General features: G+C 38.1%; 1 protein-coding gene across 12 annotated transcripts in view; it reads right to left on the minus strand.

Moving 5' to 3' along the window:
• Nucleotides 1-21,038, minus strand: part of RBMS3 (RNA binding motif single stranded interacting protein 3) — a 640,734-nt gene that overhangs the window by 107,982 nt on the left and 511,714 nt on the right. For 11 of the 12 annotated variants that reach the window (XM_087824903.1, XM_016198811.2, XM_016198812.2 and 8 more), the window contains 2 exons: nt 19,633-19,739; nt 167-213 (listed from right to left, as the gene is read on the minus strand). In XM_087824903.1, coding sequence (XP_087681029.1) covers nt 167-213; nt 19,633-19,739 — 154 coding nt within the window. Of the gene's footprint in view, nt 1-166; nt 214-3,454; nt 3,494-19,632; nt 19,740-21,038 lie in introns of all 12 variants that reach the window. The other variant, XM_016198819.2, reaches the window with a different exon arrangement.

Below are 21,038 nucleotides of genomic sequence, written 5' to 3' on the forward strand. Positions count from 1 at the left end.
AAGACAAAAAAATTAAAAAAAAATACAATGGTGAGAAATGTTTTGTTTTACAGCTTTTGTTTAGAGGTTTAAAACAAAAGACAGATTTGGACATTTTTCTTCAGTTCTGATTTTGGAGATCAAAGACATCTTAGCAATTAGAGTAGAGAAAATGGGGGTTACTTACCCATTTTGTATGGCAGCTGTGGGGTCATAGGTCAGAGCCATGCCAGCCTGTATGTAAGAGGGAGAGGGGAGAAAACAGATCTTAACATTTTATTGTAGTGGCCCAAAGATTCACTACACGCAAAGACTTTTACCTTTACTTTCCTTGATTTAAGTCTATTTTCTCCTATATATTTCTCCATCGTTATTGCGGCCAAGACAAGCATTTTTACTACCCACACACCAGGATCCACCAGTGAGTTGGGGAGTTTATATTCTATATCCAGACAAACCAAGGAACAGGGCAGCTTGGAGGATTTCCATTTCACTTCATAAACCATCTGCTGTCTAACCCAGTATCCTTATAATTCCTCACTATTGTCAAGACCACCTATTGTACAACTCACGGCATTAAAAAAAAAAGTAAGGCTGAATCTCGTGTGGTCAGGATAAAAATAAAAGCTCCTTAAAATGCATCGAACTTTTAGAAGACAATGTTAAGAAATATTTATTTTAAAATAGATCGGATGCCTGAGGGGTATGTAGGTAATGAGCCACAGAGTGCTTGTCCAACACACTGCTGGTATTTGTGTGTTGGACTAAGAGGGGTGGAAAAGGAAGGTCATTGACACTTGATGGACATTCTAGGCCTCCTGGTTAATGAGGAGGTGGTTTTATTCTGTTTCTAAGAAGAAAACCACCTCTGGAAAGCTATAGTTCGGGAACTGGCAGTAGTTTGAGAAGAGAGTCATGACTGCTGACTCACAGGCCGCCTCGTTCCTTCATATACATCGTTGCACTTGATCCTCACACAACCCTACGAAGTCCACAGGAGAATTATTTTCTCCATTTTATAGATGAAGACACTAAAGCTTGGAGAGGTTGAGTGACTTGCTCAAGGTCACGTGTTTGGAGGCAGAACCTGACTGCAGCCCAAGTCTGCAGATGTGGGCTCCCTTCCACAGCCCTGCTGTAACCTTGACCTAGGAGTTGGGTGATATCTGAGAGCCATCGCTGACAACATTGGCGAACTTTCTCTGTGGCTGTATGGACAGACCGCCCTCTGTTTTCCAGGACTGTCAACCTGGTTATCACTTGTGAGCAGAAAGAAAACAGAACAAAATTTAAAAGTGACTAGGTTGTTTTTTTCTTTTTTGAAATTTAAAAGTGAATTAGACTGATGTCAAATTCCTGGCATTGCTAGTGCCCTGTAATTACCTAAGATATAACCATTGGGTGCAACGAGGTGGGGGGTATACAAGACTTCCATTCTAATTTCTTTTGTAATTCCTGTGAATCTACAACTATTTCAAAATTAAAAGTAAGACACAAAAAATAAATTAGCTTTTGAGGACTTCTGTAGAGATTAAGAAAAATCATTAAAACTTTAAAGAAAAGAAAAAAAGAGCTTTTGTGTTTGAGTTTCTTCCAGTGTGGTCGAAGGTGGTTTTCCTGTTAGGCTTGTTGAATTCCTTAGATTTAGCACCTAACTGAAACAAAAATCCTCAGGCTTCCTAGGGTGGGGCCTGAAGTCCAGTGTGGCCTGCTACATTCAAGCTTAGATTGTATCCTTATTTTCTCTAAATAATAACTTGTCCGTTATTACCAAGATTGGTATGAGGAACAAAAGGGTAGAGCCAAATATGAATGGAATTCACATGCAGAGAGCATATATACATTGAAACAGATCGCAAACAACACTGAGTGACTGTCAGAAGTTAATAGAGGCGCGCTGAGGACCCGATTAATGATAACCACATCTTACTCACGTTAGAGAAATAGGCAAGTGATAATGTGGTACGCTGGGGGAATGGGAAATGAGATAAAAGAACTGAAACAAAAGCAGATTTTTGTCCTTTGCCTATGGTGCAAAGTCTAAATTCTTTCCAGGGATGGGGCCTCTGCCACGTGACTGGCAGGAGGAAGGCCCTAGCCCGAAGCCTTCCCAGAATGAAGATGACTAGAGTGAGCTGAAACTCCATGGTCCTGGGTACTACTGAGAACAGTGGTAAAAGCAATCCATGTGGGGTGAGATTTCCCTCTTAAAAACACTAAGCTTCTCTCCCCTAACTTATCCAAGATGCTGCACTAGGGTTGAATGTCAAAAATGGGCTTTATACTCAATAGAGATATTGCTGGTTCATGAAAGTTTAGGGAGATAATCGTATCTTCAGTCTCCCAACTACCCCAAGTGGTTAAAATCCTGGAGACTTATAGGAAGCTTCCCTAGTCAACCCCAAATCCACTTCTTTCCCTGGTAATTATCCCCCAGTAGTGCTCAAACACCAATGCTGTCTAGCCTTTCTTGAACTATACGTTTTCTTCAACATTCTCTTATGCTGGGTTTGTTCTGGCAACTCTAGGTAAGGAATTTTTATTTTCTCTCCCATTTTATTTGAATTCCTCATGGATTATAGTTAACCAATCGGTTCTGCTTAGGAACACAGCAATTACCAATAAAATCTATCCATTTGTTGAATACATATTTGATCACCAGAAAGGCTAAGCTGGCCTCTTCCTCTGTCTTAAAGCTCCATCCGCCTTTCAGAAGATGGAACAGAACTGAAAAATGGCAACATGGTTTAGTGGAAAGAATACATGTTTTGGGCCTGGGTTTAGGTCTTAGCTCTGGTATTTTCGAGCAGTGTGGCTTATTTGAGCCTCAGTTTCCTTAACTGTTTGGTGGTGGAGTAATACCTACCTTACCTGATTGTTATGAAATTTAAGTGAGATTATGTTTGTAAAAGGCCCAGCACAGTGCCTGGAGACAAGACACATACATAAATATTATGATGCAAAGCTATATGTGATGAGCGCCATATGAGTGGTACATGGTACAAATGAGGTGTCCAGGAGAGAGGCTGGGGGTGATTAGGGAAGGTACTTGGAGGAGGTACAGCTGAGTGGCAACTTGAAAGATGATTAGGATTTCCACAGATGGAGATGAGTGGTGAAGGCCTGCTCAGGCTAACGGAATAGCATGGAAAAAAGTGTGTACATAAAAAGGGCAAGAGGAGTGGCCCATCTGCGGTAGAACACTGGAGGGAGCAGTGGGACATAAGACTCCAAAGGAGGGAGCATCTTGATGGCCTGGCTCCTCCTGGGGAGCCATAGAACATTTTTTTGAGCAAGAAAATTATACAGTCAAAGAGGGATTGGACAACAAGAAGCATTACGAGCCTCCTGGAAAACAGGGTAAATCCAGAGCAATGAGCAATGGGAGTAGGCACTTGGGGACAGGGAGGTATAAAGTCTCTAAGGTGAGACTGTCGTTGCAGAAAGGTAGGGAATAAAAACAAGTTTCACCTACTTCATGATTTTGCCTAGGGACAGTCCTGCCTCTCAGGACCTTTGGCAAGAGGAGACAAGAGATAGTGTCAAGTCATATGCATTTGGAACATTGTGGGTAAGAAAACAAGGCATGGGGTCAACAGCAGGTTCTTTCAACTTCACCTGTTGGCTGAATGTCGTAACACTGGCTGCACCTGGATTTCATTTCACATGTAACAGATTGCTGAGTTATAATTCTAGTATGGTCTTAAAGCAGATTTTGCATTCAATTTCCTTTTGTTTCCTTCCATAAAGGTAAAAAAGAAAATCAATTTTGCTGCTATGTCTAGCTACCTTTATCCTAAGCCAGAACCATGAAATCATCATTATGTAATTACCAAATTTTATGGCATGTTTACAAACTCCAGGGTCACACCAAAAGTAAAATAACTTGGAACAAAATGAAAATGTCACACCACATATGCAGAAAAGTGATATTTAATCCTGTCAATCTTTCAGGAAAAAAGGCTTTTAGATTCACAAATATCTTCCAATTCTCAAGTTCACATTATTTGTGTGCTGGAGGCAATTATAATTTATTTAAAATGCAAAGGGGCATTTTTGTCATTTTTCAGCAGCAGCTGAATTTTGGCTTAGTACTTCAGCCATATGTCTAATCCTTCCAGGCAGAGTCTATACTATAAGAGCTAAGTATTTTAGAAGAAAAATTTAAAATATAGCTAATCATAGCAATTAGGGTATCAAATCATTTTCAATATTATAGCAAATTCTTTGAGACACATCAGTTTGACCTTGGAGTTAAATATTTGATATTCATAACTTCAAACAATTAACAGGTTAAATGAAGGGGTAATAATTATGGAAATACTGCTTAAATGCACATATTAGGGACTAACATGAAAGCTCTCCTAGACTGCAATGCTTGGTCTCATCTGAGGAGCAGAGCATCATTGGCTATGATAAAACCAGTGAAGAGGTAGGCTGAAAAAATGGTTCTTATCACTTTTCAAACTATTTTTACACTGTAATGTGAATGGAGATCAAAAAGTTTGAGGCAATAAACTTCATACAAACAGATACACACAGGAATTCCTGGAAAATTGAAACATTAATGTTTTAGCCTAACGTTTCCCCTTTTTCTAAATTCTGCGCTGACACATGAGTCATCAGAGTTGGATGAGTTACCAATGAATAATGGCAAGGATTTCCAATCTTCTATGATCAGCTTTAAAGCAACATTTTGGTAACTATGTAGTAAATTCTGTATATTTTAGTAAATATTGCGTATTGAATTAGCACAAGATGAGTTCCAGAAGGCACAGAAGAACATGAGAATACAGTTTTCTTCATGTCATCTTTAAGGAGTTTATTTCTTGCAACCAATTTTAACAATATTTACAAGTGTTAGTTAGTGATGATTAAATCAATAAAGAAAATAAGATGACTGAAAAGATGATGTGTCTAAAAGGGGCTTCAAAATGTGTTATACAGCCTGGCTGGCATGACTCAGTGGTTGAGCATAGATCAACCTAGGATCCAGGAGATCGTGGTTTGATTCCCGGTCAGGGCACATGGCCGGGTGGTGGGCTTGATCCCCAGTAGGGGGCATGCAGGAGGCAGCCGATCAATGACTCTCTCATCATTGATGTTTCTCTCTCTCTCTCTCTCTCCCTTTCCTTTCCTCTCTTTGAAATCAATAAAGATTTTATATATGTATATGTATACACACACACACACACACACACACACATATATATATATTAATGTGTTATACATGTTTAGGTACTGCTATTGTAGCAAAACCTCACTTAACTTTGTTTATGTTTATTTACCAGTATTTCTCTCTAGAAAACACACCTTTTAGTGAAGAAAGCAGGATACAAAATTATGTGTCCATATGTGTCAACAAATAAAATTTTAAAATGTTTAAATCTCTGACTAGAAATTAAACAAAAAATTAATTTCAACAGTGTTAAATGTCAAAATGTTGAGGCATATAACTATAAATGACAGTTTTTCCTTTCATTTTTTTTTCTGAGTCTTTTAAGTTGTTTATAATGAGAATTACTTTTATAACAGGGAAAAAACCCTTTCCTTTACAACAAAGCACATTATATACTTTACGACTTACCTAAAATTTTAAATTCAGGAAGGGGAAAAAAGGCATGTCATTTGTAAAAGAAGTATTGACTAGAGGCCCGATTCAGAAATATGCTTGGAAATGTCAGGAGACATTTCACTTTGCTGGGTCAATGAAATACAGAAGAGCTGGGGTAGAATGGAGGGAATTACTACATCCAGAAGGATCCAGCTAAGAATGGGCAGGAGGTCAGGAATAAAGACGGAAACTTTGGGGTTCACGGTACAATGTTTCTAGTGGAAGCTAGTAAGAATTCATAAATCCAAACAGCCATACCGGCTGAGAAGTGGAGGGTTTCCTAAGGGATTCCAGAAGTGAGGCTGCCCAACATAGAGTAAGAAATAAAGATCACCAGAAAACCACAACTTGACTGATACCAAGTAAACCTTCTGGCCAAAGAAAAGGGGCTTTCCACCTACTTGCCGCTAAGAGAACTAATCCTAGGAAACAATATGCTTAGGGCAAAACTGGGGACTGGCCAGTGGAGCGCTAACTGAAAGGGGATGTGAGAGAATGGACCCTTGGCCTTCATAAGAGCCAAATAGTAGGGTCTTAGCAGAAATGGCTCTACGGTGGCCAGGTGACTAGTGACCACTTTGCTTCTGCAGGGAGAGGCAGTCGACCCTGAGGCAGGTGTCTGCTCTTACTGCTGAAAGAACACCCCCTGCGCTACGTGCACCAGTCCTTCTCTGAAGAGAAGATGCGGGACAAATGAGACAGGAGACAAAGAAACTGCCCAAGTCTACAAAAGACAGACTACTCTGCATGGTCCTGAGATAAGACAAGAAACATCCTGGCTAAGTGTCCTACAAAAGATGCCCGCCAGCCTGTGGAATGGCTCGCACCGCTCTCCCTACTTTTCACAAACTCTGAATCCAAGGAATAGTTTTATTCCAAATTACACTTGATGAATTTGCATCATTTAACCAGTAACTCTTTTCTTCTTTCAAAACTCCTTTCCTTTGGCTTCTGTAAGCCTGTCCCCTAGTGTCCTTCTGACCGCTCAGAGAGCGATTTCTGCTTTGGCGTTACGTGTTCCATCTGCCTTTGAGATGCCAGCCCTCGGGCCAGGTTCCCTCTTCTCCTCTCTCCTGTATAGTGATGACATTCACCTTCTGATCTCAACTACTATTTATGTCTGAGCGATTTTTTAATCTTGATCTCAAACTCAAGTACCTATCCTGAATTCCAGACATTTATTGCCAAGTTACATTAGTAAATTCGATGTATGGTCAGTGCCTCTTTTGAAGTTCTCATTTCTTGTTTGGGTGTTTGCTAATATCACTTGGCCATAACATCTTCTTCTACTTTTCCCTGCAATATTTTTTTAATCCATCCGCCACACTGCTGTGCTGCGAGGACCGCTCTTGAGTGAGGCAACTCGGACCACATAATGATCCTTTCTTTTAGTGACATCCTGTTATTTTTGAAATAAAACATGGCTCACAGAGCCCTTCGTGATCAAGTCTTTACTTACCAACTGACTTCCACAATCTTCCTGTGCAATTTTAGACCCTGTCCTTCACCAAACTCAGACACACGCTCACCCTACCGTGGGCCTCTGGGCCTCTGCTGCTGTAGTTTTTGGCTGGAAACTATGCATCACTGTCTGTGGGAAAACTGAAAATTCTAGTCTTCCAGCCTCTAACTAGACATCCGACCTCTTAAAGCCATCCCTCTCTCACCTTGTAGCATTAACTGCTGCTTTTGTTCTGTCCCCGTGACACAGGATAGGAGCTAATATGACTGTGCTTTGCCATGTGTGTTTCTCAACTAGATTCCTGCCCGTGCCCATGGTGCCATCTCCTGTTATGAGCCCACTGTTTAGAAGATAACAGGGACTCAATAAATGTGTATTAAAGCAGCTAATTAATAAATAATTGACTTAAAGATGATTTTGAATTTGGACTTCAGTTACATTTGTATTTGAAAATGGAATTGGAGTTTTTCATTTCTACTTATTTTATTAAGTAAACTTTCCTCTTAAAAACTTCAGCTGAACTCAGACTTCTAAAGAAAACCTTTCAGTCCTAGACTGGTCAGTAGACCAAGGAAGCAAGATGATTGCTGGGATTGCTCAGAGACTTGCCCATGCAGCAGGGAAGCCAGGACACCGGAGACAAATCCTGAGCAGGAGCCTAGGGGAAGGAGGCCCCGCTGCTCCAAGTTACTGACCAAGAGTGGGGAGAAGGGGGCTGCTAATTCCAGTCATCCTGACAGCTTCGGAAATCTGTCCAGCAAATGAGGTGCAAGGGATTCATCCCTTTAAAAAAGAGCACACAAAAGTCAATAAATAGAAAATTTCACCGCCTTATGTTTGGGCAAAGAACATCAAGGGGAGTCATGCTGTTGTTTATGTGCTATGTCATCATGGAATTTCTCCTCTTTGGCTTTCACTAACGCATCCTTGTCAGATAGAGAATTTCTCTCTTATATAGCAACAGACAAGAACAAGATAGAAAGATGCAGAAGGAATGAAGACTGGAAGGCTGAGAAAGCCTAAGGCTGCGCAGAAGCACAGTTAAAAGGGAAGCCGAAGAAAAAGTGTAACAGCACTGCGTGATGTGGCTGGCTAAGGGTCTCAAAGTCTGGAGGGAAAAAGAAGTCCTGGTTTGTCATAAAACTGAAGTTAAAGTAAGCCTTGATCGATAAGCATAAAAGAAAATAAGAGAACATTACCATATTTTACGTACGTACTTCTCTGTTTTTAACTCAGTCTAAATAACTGAGACTCATTGATTCTAAGACAGTTTTTCTTTCACATTTTAATATCTGCAAAACTGGGACTCCTGTAATCGATGGCATTTGCTAGTTTGGCAATTGTCTCCTCTTTTTTAGTGACATTTAAAATAATATTTCATCTTTAATTGATGGTGGCTTAGGACCAACAATGTGATGTATACAGGGTGAAAAATATAAAATGGTGATGTTGCTACCGGGGTAATCCTGTGCACCTAGGGAGGTGAAAGTTCCAGGTATCTGGTTAATGGACCCACATTCATCCAGGTACCAGCTGCATTTGATGTTACCTGGAGGTTGTAAGCTATGGCTTAAATATTGATGGGGACAATCTGAGTCCTGTGGCAAGCTGGGACTGCCAGAACAATGCCAACAACTCCAGAAACCTCCCAGTTGGTTGATGCCCCATTTAGCTGCCTTGATCCATGGAGACATAGAGATCAACCATCAGCATTTCTCCTTGTAATTGCTTATGTCATCTTTCCAGTCTTATGCCTCTGCTAAACCACCCACTCCTTCCTCTGCTCCAAGAATATAAATACACCACCCCATTCTCTTCTTTGAGAATGGAGACTAGGCAGAGGACTGGCGCTCATCAGTAATCACATTACACGAACAATTACACTATTATAGGAATTTGTAAGATTTACTTTTTATGTTTAGTGATCATAGGTTAGTAAATATTGGGCCCAGCAGCTTTAAAATAAAAACACTTAACCAAGTAAGAAAGTTTTCATGCTGGATTATTGAGCATTCACATTCTTGTGCCAATGGGAAAATTTCTTTTGAAATTAAAAGGCTTATTCACTTTGAGCCTGCTCTCTAAATTACAGGTAAAACACATGAAATAAATAAAAAATACATCTGGTGGGCTGGTTGACAAACCCAACTTGCGAGTGCTGGCATTCACCATAACAGTTAACTGCTTTTTTTAAGATCACATATCTAAAGACTTCCTTCAGTTCAAGAATAGCAAGACTACTTGCAGAACCTGGCGATGTTAATAGATATATCTTAATTTTTTCCCTAAGGTCTTATTAAAGAAAAGAATTAGACAACTAATTATCAAGCACTGTGATATACACAAAGAAAAAAGTAGTGAACTATACAGATGATGTTTCTACCTTCCTGAACTATGGTTAAAGACATCCTAAATCTACATGTTATTACTTAGTTTTAAAAGTAATTCTTTAGATATACTATTTCCTTTTACTATATAGACATAGCAATTTTTTAGGTGTAGTAATTTCTCCTCAAAGTATTTTTATTTCTAGTGGCTCACTGTGGCAGTATCTAAATGCCATCTCTCTGAAACATAAAAATTTTAATGTTCAATATTATAAAATTAAATTGCAGCCAATATCGCTTCAAGGTTAATATAAGTAATAAATTCTTGAGCCTCACTGTTGGGTTGCTCTTAATACTTAATAAGAAGGATGTTGGCTGGTGATTGATCAAATAGTTTGTGAAAGGGACATTCTTCTTCAGAGGAGATCCAACCAAAGGCCAGGGGCCACTTGGTGGGGTTGCATCTTGTCTCCTCACTGCTAAGAATGTCTCAAAGAATATACTTTATTTACAGTAGCACTGGTCACAGTGACAGCCAAATGCTTTTAAAAAACACAACAAAATTTTCTGTTGAGAGGCTTTCCTATCAATGATGACCATAGGGATAGATAGCCTCTTTCTCCCCAGATTTTATGGAAAACCATCGATTTTCCATATCGATACGACCCATTTCAGTTCCTAAAGGGCCAAGAGCCTTCTTCTCTTAAGTAGGATGGTGTATAAATAAGAATGTTATAAATGATTACAGAAATAATTCACTATGTTAGATGAAGGGCTCTTTCTTGCTAAGAAAGGTATGTGAATTTTAACATTGGGTCAAATGTTTCACGATCTTTATGAAATGGCTACAAGCCAACTGGTCACTCACATGTGCGTTCAATTAATAAAAATAGAATCAGAGCTTTTCCCAAATTCCTTAGATAGTTTTATACTTTTTGGTTGAGTAGAGTAAGAACTATTGTTGTCTTTAAATCCACAACAATTAATAATTGGCTGTGACACAACTAAAAAGGACAATTGGCTCATGCATTGGTACAGTTACTTCTGATACCCAGGCAAACTGTTTTTTACATCGATGGGAGGGGTATAAACTTAACCAACAGATTGGATCTCACTTGATAATAATAATCATAAAACAAGATACAGTCAATTCCTGTTATTTGCAGTAATTATATTCTGTAAAGTCACCATAAATACTGAATTAGTGAATATTGAATCATTGCTCCTAGAGGAAATACAAAGTTAGGTTCCTGTGAGCCCTTGGTCAACACTTTGACCAACTGATCAACCCATAATGTTGTTTTATGTGTGTTTCTATCTAAATACATCTTATTTAATATACAGTCAACCCTTTGTATCTGTGGGTTTTGCATCCACAGATTCAACCAACCATGCAGCAAAGATATTGAAAAAAGAAAGATTCCAGAAAGTTCCAAAAATCAAAACTTGAATTTGTCATGCTCCAAGCACTAAGCTGAATTCATACAAATGAAGTTATATATAGGCATACCCTGATGTAGCCTATAGACAAATATAGCTTATATGCAAATACGACACTTATATATAAGGGACTTGAACATATATGGATTTTTATATCCTCAGGGGTGGGGTGGGGGTTGGAGAACCAGTCTTCTGTGGATACAGAAAAATGACTGTATATTGTTGATTCATTAAGATTGAACTCACAGCCAATAGCAGCACTACAAGTCATGCCTGAACAAAACTTATCTCTACTTTTCCCCATATTTTCTTCATAAGGCACATCACAGATTTCTTGCACTTAGAAACCTCAGACAGCACTTCAGCAATACACTCGGGGGCCATTTTAAACAGTGAATTCACCAACATAAAGCACAAAAATGTGAAAAATGTGGCCCTAAATAAACCAAGTAAATGACATTGTTTACATTATGAGAGCTGAAACAGAAGGCGGAAGAGCGCACCATGTATTTCAACCTCAGCTGGGAGCATGAGTAATGACTCTGGGGTTACAAATAAATTTAGCCAGTAGGTACATTTTCAAATATGGAGCCAACAAATAGTGAGGATCAACTGTATCTTTTTTCAAAGTGATTATTTCATGAGTCTGAGTCTTTTGGCAAACAAAAGTAAATTTTATAAATGGTATTAATACCACTATTTGTAAAGAGTCTAAAATTTCCTTGCACAGAATTTAGAACATCACCCTTGAATAGATTAGAAAGCATAAGCTTCAAAATTATTTACATTCAGCCCTATGGAGCCATAGTACATGTAAGAAAATTCCTGTTATATCTAATAAGTCACCAACTATAGCATTAGAATGCTTCTTCTGTCAAAGACAGTTGCTTTGAAGGATATTGGAAGGTACTTGAGCATGAGGGGTCCTTTTCATAGCCACAGGTTACGTAAGCACCTTTGGTATCCAAAATTAATTACCATAGTATTTGCCAGAATAGGTAAGTTAATAATTCATTTTCTTTCCCTTTAAAAATGCCAACCATGTAATTTATCAGTTCTCAATATTGGCTCAACTCAACCTTTTTCTTGATATCTAGCAATAGCTCATGTTTTCTTTTTTATTTGTCTTTTTTTTTTTCCTTTTTCTTTCATCATCTCCATCCAAGTCCCCCTATACGTGCCAGCTTTTGGCTTTTATGATTACATGACCTTCAAAGGAAAATTGGCTAGAAATTTTAAAAACACCTAATGTTTCAGTGCTAAGTAATTCTTTATGATTTGGAATGTGATCTTATAAAAACATTAATAAAATGTGGGTCAAAGTTAAAATAATTTCAACTTGTTCCATAAAATGTTTTATAAAAATAAGTAAAAAAAAATTCAGCTGAAAAATTATATTGGCAGCAAATTTTCGTTTAAAGTCAATAATTCAAAATAATTCCTGTTTGGAAAATAAATAGACATGGCATAAAATTGGAAAACAAGGAATTAAACATTTGAGTCATAAGGAACACATAGCAAAGCTGGTTTTTAGATTAAAAAGCCTTGGTTTGTGTTGATGATATTATGACAGTTATAATAACAGCTGATACATGAGCAATTATAGTTTCCCAGGCACTGTGCTCAGTACTTTACCTTCACCACCTCATTGAATCCTTCCAATTACAAAATATACACCTTCGACCATCCTCATTCTACTGATGAGAAAAAGGAAATTTACAGACTGAAAAACCTGCCGTGTTGTCACTCAGCTCAGAAGCTGTAGATTTGCGATTTAAATTCCTGAGTTTTCTCCCTTAACCACTAAACTGCCTTGTAAATTATAAAGAAGAGCAAACGGATGCTGACATACGCAATTCCTTAAAATTCAGAAAGAATTACTATTCTCAATGGGTGCGTTGGAGAAGGACTCGAGATTTATTAAATAACAGCCCAAAGCTCAAGCTGCTTCTCTCAACATAATTCTCTCTGTGCCACTCAGCCAGCGCCCAAGGGCATAGAGGCCTCTATCAGGCAGGTGACAAGGTGGAGCTTCCCAACTCTGGGGACAATTTCTGGTTTGTAAATGCATAGAAATCAATTTCTCAGTTACCTACCCCGAAAAACAAACACCCAAACAAACAATTAATTCTTAGCAACAAGACTACTGTGAAATGATGCTCCTGTGGCTCCCATTTTTGTTGTTATCTTTATTATTATTTCAGCTTGGTTTTCTTTCACTGACATCACATCCGCAGCCAGCAATCTCAGGCCTCCCACACAATGGACACTTAACAAGTGCATACTGACTGACTCATTGCTTTTTGCTACGCTGCTGCTTCGATATTGCCTTTCAAAAACTCTTCCAAACAGAATTGTTGTAAAAAAAAAAAAAAAGAACATTTCTGTAAAAAGTAAGAGAGTGAATTGGAAACACAAGGAGATTAGAGGGGCTCTCACTCTGGATGTTTAGATCTAATATACGTTGAGGGCAGAAATCATACCTTATACCTCACTGGGCTCTCAGGGTGCAGCATAAAGTATTAGTCACGGAAGGAATAAAGCAGGGGTAACGATGATGATGGTGGTGAAGACACAGTTACAGCGGATAAATTATAACTCGTGTGTATTTGACTTTTTTCAAAAACAAACAAAAAAATTAGAGCATATCCCTCAAATAAAATGTTTACTTCTCTAGAACTGGAACATAGGATGTAACTACTGTGTTGAGTATGACTATCTGCCAACTCAGAAATCTTAAAAGACATCTTTGTCTCAGTCTCATGCAGACAGAATGAATAATCGCTATCAGTGCCTTGAGGCACAACAGGGAGGAGGGCGGTGGGTATTTGGAATCAGGTGTATCAACTTTGCCTGCACTTGGCTGTAGACTTCATAATAGCATGAGGAATCCCATTTTCCCGCATGAACTTTGCAGGTCTTCATTCACTTACTGGCACTGAAGAGACTTTTTATTAATGGTAGCTCTAAATAGATAAAAGTTATAAAACTTTACGGCATCGGGGAGGTTTTCATCCATCACTGCAAACAGTTGATTTCAGGTCTGACAATAGATAACATTATCTAGGTGACAGGTTATAACAGATCACTTAGCTTAAGATGGCTGTGATAAAACTGTTAACTTTAGCTTTCAGCTCAGTAATAGTGGATTTTGTGAGTGCATTAATGGAATCTATTAATTTAAGGAAATTAAAGAACTTGATACCAGTGTGTTCCATCCCTTAAAGGTTTTTAAACTAACATGCCCAGGCGAAGCCACAGCATTTTACTATGCGAAGGGATGCATTTCTGGTCTGTGTGAATGGCACCCCCTGCATTGCCTATACCATACTCCTGTCTCTTGGGCAACTCCAAAGGCATGTAAATAAAATGTCTTCAAGAAATAATATATCATGATGTCTCCTCTAAAACTTGCTTTTTCATTAGGAATAGGTGAGAAATTCTAAAACTTAGTATTCCTAGAATACTAAGAAAAAAAGTAATACATCCTAGAATACATCCAAAAAAAGTAAAGCTGACTTGTTTTTCTCTTTAACATAACCTAAAAACAATTCCTGCAAAGGTGAGTGTTGACTGTTAATTAGTTCCATTAGCTCATTTGAATATCTAGACTATGAAGATAATCTTGCTGTTTCCAGATTAAGAAAAAAATCTTCAGAGCATCAAAGAGAAAATATTTATTATTCATTGCTTTTCAATTGACTCCAGCAGATCACTGTAAATAAGATAAAGGCAATAAATGTAATTTTGATTTTAGTTTTTATAATAAAAGCTTGGCATTTTTTTCACTGGACGTATGAGTAATTTGTTGGGTTTCTCACCGTTTAGTTGGCATGTCTCTTGTTTGTGTCCATGGCAAAAACATTACTTCTTGGAAATACAATTCCCAAAGCACTCATTATCAATGGCATTTAATGACTCAATTAGTATATGGTTTGGGAAGATTTTATAAAAGCTAGATTAGAGTTTTGAAGTCAGTGAAAGCTATTTTGTTTATAATATTTGCACTATTTAAGGATACTATCCCAGCATGACAATTTGGAGAAATAGCATCATCTTCTGTAATTTGAAACTTAGCATTTACTGATATTTGAAAATTCTGAAGGAAATCCAAAGAGTAGTCACAACAAGAATCAATATAAAATGACTTCAAAATTTGAGAGCCTTTCATGATCAAAGTAGAAATATCCATCCTTTGATTTATTCAATCACTTTTACAACATAGTTGAACGTCTTATATAGCTGTTCATATTTGGGGCAAAAAGTACAAACAAATTTGGTAGCTTTTTGGTAGTCTCTGAAAATGAATTCTTGGGAAGTATTGGAAGATGCAACAGGAGTTCCTCTTTATGTTCTTGGTATATTTTTGAACTAATTTTATGCATTCCTGATTCCAGACTAGTCATTTGGGGGAACACTAACAAGATCTATTTGGGCAACATACTATCTGAAGTAAGAACTGAGAATATAGCATTAGATGAAATCAAATATCTGGCCAATGTAATATTTTCAGAGTCATAGAGATGATCAAGTGAGACCATTTTTGAGCTAGGGGTGACCTTAAAACCTTTTACCCCTAGTATGGCATAAGCACTGGCCAATCAGGATCTAAACATTAAAGCAAGGTCCTGGAGAACTCCTGCTGTGCCAGCCAGCACCCCATTTTTGCTGGATCATGAGAGGTCTTGAAGAAGGTACCAAAGTGGAAGGGGCAATGGAGTTGCACTGATGGACAAGTGCCAGCAGTTATGTACCAAATGCTACAGATACATTTAATGTTTTATCAGGCTGCATGGCTCTTCTGGCATATGGAAGCTGAATATCAGCCCTGTCTTTGACTCAAGCTTTTCTAGGACAGTGGTTCTCAAAATGTGGTCTAATGACACCAAAGAGATTCTTGAGATTCTTTTGGGAGATCCATAGTTCTTACCTTTTTCAATGCCATGTCTGTGGTAAGCTAGACTTTCTTGACATGAAAGAAACCAAACTGCACATTGCAACAGCTTAAATGCTGAAGCAGATATGCAAACCTGGTCATTTTTTACTAAGCTGGACAGTAAGTGATTTGTAAAAATGTAAAATAGTGTCATTCTTCTTAAAAATAATTGTCTTTGTTTTGAAAAATATAGTACTTTCAACAAAATACACTATTTTTGATAATGTAATGGGTTTATTGTTTCTTTGTAATGAAGTAATAAATAACTTTTAAGAGTATAAAGGGATACTGTGACCGAAGAGTTTGAACTGCTACATTAAGAAATTAAACAATAAGAACTGTAGCGCACTGGGAAAGAGGCTGAAGATCCCCCACCCCAGATCATGCTGCTCAGAGTTTCCACTGTCACTTGAAAGCTTACTTAATAACTTTACAATATGCCTTTGTTCTCTCTTATGCAAAAACATGTACCAGCGTAAATTTAAATTTCAAAACCTCAATAATTTGCACTAATTTATGTGTATAAAGTTTTCAGTATTGTGTTTTTTTGGGTAAAAAAATGCATTTCACTAAACTGTGCTAAAAGAACTATAATCAAAATGCCATTCAGAAGAAAACAGCTTTACATAATAAATTAAAATTATAATATAACCTATCAATTGTCATATTGAAGGTACTTCTATGATGCTTGCAATCTACTGGTTTTGTATATTAAGCGTTTCATCAGAAATGCTTTTCACACTATCATTTTTACCTGATTTTCAAAAGGAGGAAAGTAAACAGCTTCGATTTGTGCTATTATTTCACATTCTGAAGCAGCAAAATCTAAATTATTCTTCACTTTATCTAAGGTAATGATAATGGAAAGGTTTCCCATAACTGTATAAAGTTGACCCTTGAACAACACAGGGATTGAATGCCAACCTCACACAGTCAAAAATTCACATACAACCTGGCTGGTGTGGCTCAGTGGTTGAGCATCGACCTATGATCCAGGAGATCACGGTTCGATTCCCTGTCAGGGCACATGCCCGGGTTGCGGGCTCGATCCCCAATGGGGGGTGTGTAGGAGGCAGCCGATCAATGACTCTCTCGTCATTGATGTTTCTCCCTCTCTTTCTATCTCCCTTTCCCTTCCTCTCTCTGAAATCAATAAGGACATATTTGGCCCTCAGCAGCTGCGGATTCCCAACTGCAGATTGATAACTGTCTTCTGTCTGCAGTTGGTTGAAACTGCGGACGGGAAACCAGAGGATACAAAGGGGCAACTCTTATTTATTGAAAAAAACATGTGTAAGTGGACTCGTGCAGGTCAAACCCATCTTATTCAAGGTCAACTGTATACCAAAAAAACAAACACCCCAAATGATCTCCGTATAAAGCTGGGATGTCAAAGGGCTACAAGGTAAATGAAAACGCCATGCATCAGAAACAAACTTCAAGGGAAGTTGCAGGTGTCAAGCTTAACACTAGATGAAGGAAGGGAAAACAGATAATTCCCCCTAAGAATCTGACCCACTGTTCTTGCTTTGATTACAGTTTCAGTTCATACAATCAGCCTGGTCATGGACCTTAAGCAGAGAATGTGGGAAGTACGCCCAGGTGACTAACAAGAGCAAACACAAATTATCTTGTAATGATGACATTGATGATATGAGGAGAACAAATTTCAGAAGTGTGAAAATGTGGAAAAACAACAACAAAAAATGTGTATCTTAGAAACAATGAAATACAGTAATTAGAATTTACTGGTATATAAAATTAATTAAATAGTGCTTACATAGGATTAATGTGTATTATGTCATACTTTATCAACCATTCTAATATACTTTAATTTACTCTAGCAAGTACGATGCAAAAAATAAATAATGATGGACACACAAAGTTATCCCACATTCTTGGTGTGTCAACTTCTAAGACCGCAATAAAATTGTAAAAATTAACATGCTCATCTCAAAACCAAGACATTTGATAAGCGTATTTTTAGTGCATGCCATCTCTTTTTCTGATTTCTTTTTTCTGAATGTGTCTATGCATTTTGAATATATTTGTATTGCTCACAGATAAATTTATTAAGGTCCCTTCATTTTCATAGTTCAATAAGAAAATGTATAGCTCTTAAAAAAAGCAACTTTTGAAAACAAATATTAGGAATATACTTTTAAAACCTACATTTAAATTATAAGGTGCTCTGTGTTCAAAACTTGACATCACAATGTTATCAGGCCAATAGCACACATGCTCTTTCTTTTCATACTCTAAAGCAGAAGCCCCAGGTTCTGGATGTGCACAGCACCAGGTGGCAGCTCTCACTCTGCATTCCTTTTATGTTCACTGGTTTGGCTTCTGTGAAATGTAGACCCAGGCGAGGTGCGTTGCTGCAACTGGCATCACAACGCTACACTGCAAATGTAGTATTATAGGTTCTTAAGAAGACAAGAACTGAACTTCCAGTCATTAGTGTTAAGTTACCTAATTCAGCTTTGATGCTTTTGGGTTATAATTTGGATTCAGAAATATTTCTAATCAGTGGGCATTTGACCTGGCTAAATTTTAGAAGATCAAATGATTGTAGTCTATGGATGTTTGGTATGGGACCAACATACCAACGTATGATCATGAGTGTTATCAGAAATCAGCTGTCTTCTGGGGGCAGTGGGGCTACCCACTGACCATTAAACTGCACTCTAAAAACACATGGGTCATTCTGCCTTTCTAAAATTGAGAATATTGAGACTCTTGCCTATTTTTAATTAGCTTTAGGCACTCCATGATGATTCTCTTTTTCATGTCTTATGGTAATGAGTTATAGATAATACAGAACTTGGACATAACTATACTCTTTAAGAGGAATTTTGAGACCTGCATGAAAATACTCAAAACAAATGAGAGTCTTAGAAACTAAAAAATGACTAAAGGATTTGTTAAGAAAAATCTGCACCCCCTTTTTTTCCTTACAAATGTTCTCTCAGTGCTGAGAGTGTAAATGCCGCATCAAATAGGATTCCTCTTAAATGATAAATGGATGAAGTAGGTGCTTTGAATAGAAATGCTAAATAAAGCTCTTCTGTTGAAATTATGGCCTTGGTACAAAATGGCATTTATTCAAGTCATTCAAACAACTTCATTCCATTTCACAAAGAATAAAAAGACCTCTTAGAAGCCCAGACACCTTTTCTTTGTCTTCTTACAATAAAAAATAACCCAAAGATATCATTTCAAGTGGAATTAGATCCATAAGCTTGCTTTTCTACCATCTTGTGTTAGGAGGGTAAATGGCTAATTAATAGTTCTATGCTTTTCTCTTTGTTGTCAAAACAAAATGTTGTACATGTTAACTTTTCTTTCTCCTTGACCAACTGAAAACTTTATATTGCTATATACACATATATAACACATATCAACACATTTATGAACACACGGGCATATGCATAAATGCACATATGTGTGCAAGTAGAGAAGCTCAATCTAAGTGTTTGTTTCCTTTTTTTCAAAACACAAACATTCAACTCTCACTGTTGATGTCACCGAAAATATTTTCTTAAGTAATCATACCCTGACTTCATAACTGTTATACAATTACAGACCATTCTTTGCGAATAAGTCTTTCTGTGAGTGCCTGTAGGGTTCGAGTTTGGTTAAAAAACAGAAGACGTACTGTGGAGCAGAGCTGAGGTCAATGCTGAACTCCTATACCCTTTCTCAAATAATTTTACCCTGAGCACATTGCCATAGGCCTGCTCATTTGCCCCCTGAGAAGCCATCTGGTTTTCCACGAGACCTGATTTCCTCGTGGCCCCAGTCGTCTGTCTTGTTGCTCTTTCTGAGGGATGTCTGTGGCCAAGTTTCTGAGCACAAGCCAGTGAGGACTCACCTCTCCTTCCCGGGGCCAAGGCCTTCCGTTCTGGGTGTATTTGCTTTGGTTCTGCCTCTTCTTCTGTCCTCCATCAGCGAATTTGCACAGTAAAGGCTCACTAGGGGCTGGGGAGATAAGAAACCAATCCCATATTAGCAAATTCCCCTTAAAAATCGGTGATTATGTGAGTCACAGTAGGGCTTTGTAATGCATAGCTTTTGAAGTAGTCTTGCTTCTAGAGAGATATTTGGCCCCCTTTTAGTCTCAGCTCTGTTGGCGGCTGATCTAACTGGACTTCAGAAAAGTACTGGCAGACCATAAAAGAGTAGGACAAGCATTGTTGAAAAAATAATCAGTTGAAGCAGAATGTGAACTCGCCTTAGAAGTAAAGAGGCATGTGTCGACCCCTTCCAGTTACGTTAGGCGCATATTCATAACCAGTATTTGTGTTTGGATAAATATTTCTCCCTCAGACCGACTCTGTTTTCCCTGTAGAAACTGTCCAATTCTATTTTGGAAAGAGGTGCTTGGGAGCTTCTTTCTACAAAGGGGGCTCTTTTGCTAATTGCCACCAAACTAGCTATTTTTCTCATTTTCCTCTATAATTTCATAAAGGCTAGAAACTGATTGCTCACTCACCCCCTCTCACTCCAACTTCCCAGTAAAATCTCGTCAGAATCCCAGGGAGACCAATGATTTGAATATTAAGTGAACCCACATGATAAAATATAGCCGAAGGATATGGCCCTAAGGAACGAATCATGGATGGGGGGAAATATGGGCCTACTGAGTTCTGTACACTTATTTCCTAAGAAACCGTGGCCCAAACTGAAGTCTGCCAGAACTCCCCTTCTAGCGATAACACTGCAAAATGATAATCTTTTAAAAACTTAACAGGGCAAAAATTGTTCTTTGAAAATTGATGCCACCTCCACATCCCTACTTGACTGTGAAAACTGCTGCTTGTTAACACTACAAACATATTTAAAAATGAATGAATTAAAAAAAAAAAAAAAAAAAAAAAAGCCATGTTGGCCTCAAAAACTTGATCAATGCACTAATATGCCCGGGAGGGTTTTTTGTTAGCTTATGTGCTTGAATAAACCAAATATTAACTTGGAAGTTTATAGACTGAAAACCAAAATGAACCCTTTCCTCCCCCCCTATACTCTGGAGAAAAAAATGTGTTCTGCTGAGAATTAATTGTGTTAATGTCCTAATTCTCCACTCCTCCCAGTACCCTTTTCTCCTGCCAGGTAGCACTGCGGAGTCCTCTCAGTCTGATTCTTGGTCTGACCCCCTGTAAATTGCTTTGGCCAGTGAGATATTAGCAAATGAGACAAAAGAAGGGGACTTAAATATTTTTGCTTCTTCTGCCTTTGTGTATGGCTACGTGACTCTGCCCAGCCGGCCAGTCGGGAGAT

Source organism: Miniopterus natalensis, chromosome 15 (assembly GCF_054644295.1).
Source record: "Miniopterus natalensis isolate mMinNat1 chromosome 15, mMinNat1.hap1, whole genome shotgun sequence".
NCBI lineage: Eukaryota > Metazoa > Chordata > Mammalia > Chiroptera > Miniopteridae > Miniopterus > Miniopterus natalensis.